The sequence below is a fragment of the Physeter macrocephalus genome, chromosome 17, assembly GCF_002837175.3.
Source record: "Physeter macrocephalus isolate SW-GA chromosome 17, ASM283717v5, whole genome shotgun sequence".
Lineage (NCBI taxonomy): Eukaryota > Metazoa > Chordata > Mammalia > Artiodactyla > Physeteridae > Physeter > Physeter macrocephalus.
The window spans coordinates 9363886-9370935 of NC_041230.1; the positions used below are offsets into that span (position 1 = coordinate 9363886).

The following is a 7050-nucleotide window of genomic DNA, read 5'->3' on the forward strand; positions in this document are numbered from 1 at the left end:
TTCAACCTCCAATTGTCCTGCGCTCCGATGTTTCTGCGATGGGGCAGCGGTATTTAAGGAAGAGAACACAAGCTTTTTTTTTTTTTATACAGTAACATCTTTTTTTAAAAAAATTATTTATTTATTTATTTATTTATGGCTGTGTTGGGTCTTAGTTTCTGTGCGAGGGCTCTCTCTAGTTGCGGTGAGCGGGGGCCACTCTTCATCACGGTGCGCGGGCCTCTCACTGTCGTGGCCTCTCTTGTTGCAGAGCACAAGCTCCAGACGCGCAGGCTCAGTAGTTGTGGCTCACGGGCCCAGTTGCTCCACGGCATGTGGGATCCTCCCAGACCAGGGCGCGAACCTGTGTCCCCTGCATTGTCAGGCAGACTCTCAATCACTGCACCACCAGGGAAGTCCCGAAAAGTTTTTTTTTTGTCTCCTAGGGAAAACATTTAATACCCAAAGTGGTCTCTGATCGTACATTATAAAGAAAAATTCTATATTTTTTTGAATTTTTGAATTTTATTTTATTTATTTTTTGAACACAAGCTTTGAAGCCAAGAATTCCTGATTACAAATTCGTTTCAGCATTTCATTGGCATCTTACTGACTATGTTACTTGGGTAAGTCATAGCAGATGGAATTAAGGTTGCTAATCTGCTGCTCTTAATGTAAGGAGATTACCCTGAGTACTGGTGGCCCAACATAATCACAAGTATCCATAAATGGGGAAGAGGTAGGCAGAAGTGTCAGGCCAGAGTGATCCATTGTTGGTTTTTAAAGATGGAGGGAGAGGGCCACATGCCCTAGGCATCACAGTGAGGTTTCTGAGAATAGGGAGTTAGTATAGCTGATTGATACGGTTGCCATGTGGACAGATCCTCATTTGTATTCAAATTCCAAGTGGGCTAAATGGGAAAAAAAAAGGGGAAGAAAATATAACTTCGGGGGAAGCGCCATATGGCAGATTATATTTTCCAACAAATCCTCTAAAATCCATACTTTTCTTACACTGTGACTTTAACATTCCTCCCACTGAGAGGTTGGGGGAGGGGGATTGATCTTCTTTGCCCTTGAATCTGAACAGGCTTTTGATGATGATGACAGCAACACTATATGTGACTTTCGATGCCAAATCATAAAAACTGATGCAGCTTTCCCCTTGTTCTCTTGGAGTATTCACACTTGGAACACAGCCGCCATGCTGTGAAGCAGCCTCGGAAACCACATGGAGAGGCCATGTGTGGGTATTGTAGTTGACAGCCCCAGCTGAGGTCCCAGCTGACCGTCTCTATCAACTACCAGTCATGTAATTCCATTCCCCAGCTGTCAAGTTACCACCCAGCCTGTGGGTCTTCCCAGCTGAGGCTCCAGACATCATGGAACAGAGGAAGGCCATCCTTGCTGTGCCCTTTCCAATTCATGACCCAGAGAACCCATGAGCATAAATAAAGTAGTTGTTTTAAGGCACTAAGTCTGTGGTCATTTGTTAGACTATAGTAGTAAAGGGGACCTGCCACATAATCACTATGATCTATCAGGTTCTTTTTCTAGGCACTCAAGTATATACAAGAAGGCAAGCACATGATTCATCAGTCCCACTCCTGGACATATATCCAGATAAAACTCTAATTTGAAAAGATACATGCACCCCTATATTCATAGCATTGCTATTTACAATAGCCAAGACATGGAAACAACCTAAATGTCCATCGACAGATGAATGGATAAAGAAGATGTGGGGTATATATATATATATATTTATAATGGAATACTACTCAGCCATAAGAACTTTTTTGTTTTAAGGAAAGAAAAGTGTAGCGGCGCCCCAAAGCTGAGCGCTGCGACGTTGAGCGCCCCCTGCACTCTGCCACGCGTCTGGCAAAGCTCCAGGGGGACGCTTATTTCCATCACCATCTGGACTCAAACTAAGACAGCGCGCCGCAGAGGGTTCTGGGAAGTGTAGTCTGGGCCCTCCCTAGTCGCCCACTTCCGCTTCCGGTCGGCGCACCCCTGCCTTGGTTTCTTATGCGATGGTGTGTAGGAAAAGGGACTTGAGTGTTCTTGGAGGTCTTTGTTCCGGCCGCAGCCACAGGGGCCAGATCTCAAGGATCTGAGGGGGAAAGGGCGGCGAATGGCGGAGGGTCGGAACCAGGGAATTTCAACGAGCTCGGCTTGGCGAAGGAAGGGTTTGAAGAGGCGGGTCGCCAAGCATCCCGGGGTGGGATGGGGGGCGGGGCCCGGGCCTGCAGTCCTTGGTACCCCTCAGGCTTGGAAGGAGCAGGTTGAGGCCGGCAGCTCCGACTCTGAGACGGGCATCCTCCGTTTGGGAGACTCCAATCCAGGCAGTCGCGGATTGATGGTATCTTGAATTCTTTCACGGTAGCCGCCCACCCACTTCTGTACTAATTTCAGAGATTTCTGGCTGTGAAGGCATTTCTGTAAAGAGCTGCTGAAATTGAATCTTCATGTTCTGTATGTGTTCCTTGGAGAATTTTAAAGCACTGTGCAAGTTGTGAAAGATTCTTTTGCTGATGTATTGTTGCTCTATCTGGTTTTTGTAGCGTCTGAGGTACACACAGGTTGAATTCCACTCTAAATGTCACACAGCTGATATAGAGACCAAACTAGTGGTTACCAGTGGGGAGAGGGGCAAGATTGGGGTAGGGGATTAAGAGGTACAAACTGTTGTGTATAAAATAAGCTACAAGGATTTATTACACAACACAGGGGATATAGCCAACATTTTATAATAACTATAAATGGAGTATAATCTTCAAAAATTGTGACTCACTATATTGTACACCTTGTAACATATAATATTGTACATCAACTATACTTCAATAAAAAAATCCTTCCCCCTCCCCCCAAAATTAAAATGTCACATAGCATGTGGGAGTCACAGCTCTGAATTCAATTCGAGACTGTGTCCTGATTTTTGTCTTTTGGGAGCTACAGTGAGTGCAGGCTTGTAGACAAGGCGCAAAGCAGGACTGGCATGGGCCGTTCTCTCTGAGTCCTGTAGGGAGGGTGGTCCCTTTCCAGGACACCTGAAGGAAGTAATAGGAGTAGATTACAGGAAGCGTAGGTTAAAGGGAGGAGTAGATTACATCCAACTGGTGCTCAGAGATATTTCCCTGTGGTGTGTTGGGAATTATGGTAAAATCATGTTATCTCATGGCTCATTTATTTTTTTGCTCTCTTCCAACTGTTCCTTTGCCAGAGAGAACTGCATAAAAGAGGAGGGAATAATCCCAGGTCTCTTGCCATTGGAGCTCCAGGTGAGTAGGACTTTGGTCTCTTGTTGTTGTTTTATGTCAACGCTTGCTGTCTTCCCAAATGAAGACCTGTTTTTCCGACCTCATTGTTTATCCCATGGATTTGACAAATGTCCCGTTCAGGCCCCTCAGGCTTACCGCCTTCACTCAGAAATGGGTTTCTTCTAAGGTTGGGGAATTTCCTGGTGTCTTATTAGCATGTTCTCTCCTTGGCTCCTAGGAGTGATTCATTTGATCAGTAGATCGCTCAGGCTTACATTGTTTCAAGGATGTGCTACGTATAGGAAAGAGGTAATAACAGTAACTAAAGGTATGCGTTAATTAAGCGCTTATTATATGACATTTATTATGTTGAGGGCTCTCACTGCTGTATCCCTGGTCCCTGGAACAGTGTGTGGCATATAGTAGCCTGTCAATAAATATTTGAATGAGTAAATTAATTTTTCTATTTATTATTTATTTATTTATTTGGCTGCACCGGGGTCTTAGTTGCGGCATGTGGGATCTAGTTCCCCGACCAGGGATCGAACCCAGGCCCCCCCTGCATTGGGAGTGCGGAGTCTTAGCCACAGGATCACCAGGGAAGTCCGAGTAAATTAATATATACTTAATTTGCTCAGCAGCTGCAGAAGTTAGATAATATTAGTCCCATGTTACAGATAAGAATACTGAGGCTTAGAAAGGTTAAGAAACGTAACAAGTGTCACTTGGCCAGGCGATGTTATCACCAGAAGTCAGGGCCTTTGTCCTTGCACTTCCCTCTGTACTCTTCTCATGCCGGATCTTTACACAACTGATTTATTTTCATGCGGGTCTTAGAGACCTTCCATGACCACCTGATTTAATGTTGCCCCTCCCAATCCTGCCTCCAATGTTCTGTCTGAGAGAACTTACATTCTGGGGGGTAAACAAGATTCTGTCACATGTGTTTCCTTTTCTTCATTGCCCTTTTTGTAATCGCTGATCACCTTTGTAGATTTGTTTACCCACCAGAAGGCAGGCACCGTAAGAACAAGTACCTTGCCCGTCTTATTTACTGCTGCATCCCCAGTGTTTGTTGTAGCATCCAAGATGTAGCTGGCACTGAACGTATATTTGTTAAATGAAGGGATGCTTGTATTCCGAGGTTAGTGCCTGGGGATGGATGAATAACAGCAATGATAATAGTTTATAGAGGATTTCCTGTGTGCCAAGAACTGGGCTATGAGCTTTATTCAAATAGGTAGGCATGTATATGTGTATGAGAAAGAATTAATTCTTTCCACTCTGCAAGTAAGGAATATTATCTTCATTTAACAGAAGAAAGAACAGACTCAGAGGTTTGTCACTCTTCTGGTGTTAGTACAGCTACCAAGTGGCTGAGCCAGAATTTGAACCCAAACCATTGCACAGCTCCCAGTATTGAGAGACAAGAGCTGTAACTTCCAAAACCTTGCTCCTCCTTTTGCTGTCTAGGTTAAAACATCATAATTTCCCCATTTTCCTCAAGCTGCAACCCAGCCTCACATTTGAGTTCTCCTCCTTTTCATCCCCGTACATAATCTTATTCATCATAATTTTATTCATGTGTTATTCCCACCTTTGCAGTATCTGTTATTCCCGTTACCTCGTCATCCCGCTGCCTTTGTCACCAATTATTTCTGTCATCCTCTTTCTCCCTGCAGTGTGAGCACAACATGGTCAAGGACGGTATCTTTCTTTATATCCCACGCACCTGTCACATGGTAGAATTTCAGTCAATGTGTGCTGTCTTCCCAGCTGGAATGTCAGCTTGAGTGCAGAATCCTTTCCTGCCCTGATCACCACTGTGTCCCCATGCACCCCGCATGGTCCTTAGCATGTAATTTACTAAGTCAACGAGCTGGGGAACAAAATCCATTCTGCTCTATAACTGGTATCAGCAGACCCAGGATCCGGGTAGCAGCAGGCTGAGTTCAGGCAAGTCCCAGTCTCCATTGAAATATTTATTGAGGGGTGGGGGAGGGATGGACTGGGAGTTTGGGGTTAGTAGATGCAACCTATTATCTATAGAATGGATGGACAACAAGGTCCTGCTGTATAGCACAGGGAACTATATTCAATGTCCTGGGATAAACCATAATAGAAAAGAGTATAAAAAAGAATGTATATATGTGTATAAGTGAGTCACTTTGCTATACAGCAGAAATTAACACAACATTGTAAATCAACTATACTTCCATAATAAAAAAACTTTTTTAAAATAAATATTTATTGAGCACCTACGTTGTGCCAGGAGCAGACTGAAAGCCCAGCCCTCAGAGAGCTCACGTTCTACTGGGCGCAGAAAGACAGAAAACAAGAAAAACAGATGGAAGTTTAGACGATAAGTTTCATGGAGAAGAACGAAGCAGGAAAAGGGCTTTGGGAGTGCTGGCGGAGGGGCTGGCAGCTTTAAGTGGGACAACCAGGGATGCTGTCACCGAGAAGGTGGTGCCTGAGTAGGGACCCAAAGGAGGTAGGGGGCCTGTGGACCTCTGGGGAAAGGGAATGGCAGTGAAGGCCCTGAGGTGGGCGTATGACTGGTCTATTTGAAGACCAGTAAGAAGGCCAGAGAGGCTGACAAGAATGAGAAAGAGGAAGGATAAGTAGGAAATGGGGTCTTGGGAGGCCTCAGAGTGTAAGGTCGTTTGGCCATTGAAAGGACGAAGGTTTTGAGTCAGGTGAAGGTTTTGGCCGCAGAAGTGACATGACTTTATATTTTTAAAACGTCATTGTTTTATTTTAAGAAATGACCACCTCCACCCCAACCTTCAGCAACCACCATCCTGATCTGTCAGCAGCGTCAGCATCAAGGCAGGACCCTCCACCAGCCAAAATATTATTACTCTCTGAAAGCTCACACGATGGTTAGCTTTTTAAAAAATATTTATTTATTTATTTTATCTATTTTATTTTTGGCTGCGTTGGGTCTTTGTTGCTGCGCGCGGGCTTTTCTCTAGTTGCGGCGAGCGGGGGCTACTCTTCTTTGCGGTGCGCGGGCTTCTCACTGCGGTGGCTTCTCTTGTTGCAGAGCACGGGCTCTAGGCACTCAGGCTTCAGTAGTTGTGGCGTGCGGGCTCAGTAATTGTGGCACACGGGCTTATTAGTTTCTCCGCGGCACGTGGGATCTTCCCGGACCAGGGCTCGAACCCGTGTTCCCTGCATTGGCAGGCGGATTCTTAACCACTGCGCCACCATGGAAGCCCTGGTTAGCATTTTTTAACAATCAAGTATTTTTTAACTAAAAAAAAAAAAAAAGGGAGAGAGACCACTCTGGCTGCTTTATGGGAAATAGACTTGCAGGCAGGACTGGAATAGAATCAGAGAGACCAGTTAGGAGGCTACTGGAGTATTTCAGGCAGAGAAGATGGTGGTTTGGATGGTGACAGCAAGACGAATTGGTCTGAGTCTGGCTATGATTTGAAGGTTCTTGCTGCTGATTGGATGTGGAGTATGAAAAAGAGAGAAATCAAGGATTGCTCCAGAATATATCGCCTGCTTATTTGAAAGGGGAGAGGGACCTCTAGAGGCAAATCTGGAATTTGGTTTGGGGGCATGTTTGAGACACCTTTTAGACACCCGAGTGGAGCCATCAAGTTGGCGTTGAGTCATCAGCATATGGATGCACTTTGAAGTCATGAAGTCGAATGTGTTCACCAATAGAGTGATGAGTCGAGTCGGGCTTCCCTGGTGGCGCAGTGGTTGAGAGTCCGCCTGCCGATGCAGGGGACGCGGGTTCGTGCCCCGGTCCGGGAAGATCCCACATGCCGCGGAGCGGCTGGGCCCGTGA

The 7050-nt window shown here is 45.5% G+C and overlaps 1 protein-coding gene across 1 annotated transcript in view; it reads left to right on the top strand.

Moving 5' to 3' along the window:
• The first annotated feature begins 2116 nt into the window (after positions 1 to 2116).
• ZNF229 (zinc finger protein 229) overlaps positions 2117 to 7050 on the top strand; it is a 21526-nt gene continuing 16592 nt past the window's right edge. The window contains 3 exon segments of the mRNA XM_055079259.1: positions 2117 to 2344; positions 3206 to 3263; positions 4848 to 4949. Coding sequence (XP_054935234.1) covers positions 2117 to 2344; positions 3206 to 3263; positions 4848 to 4949 — 388 coding nt within the window.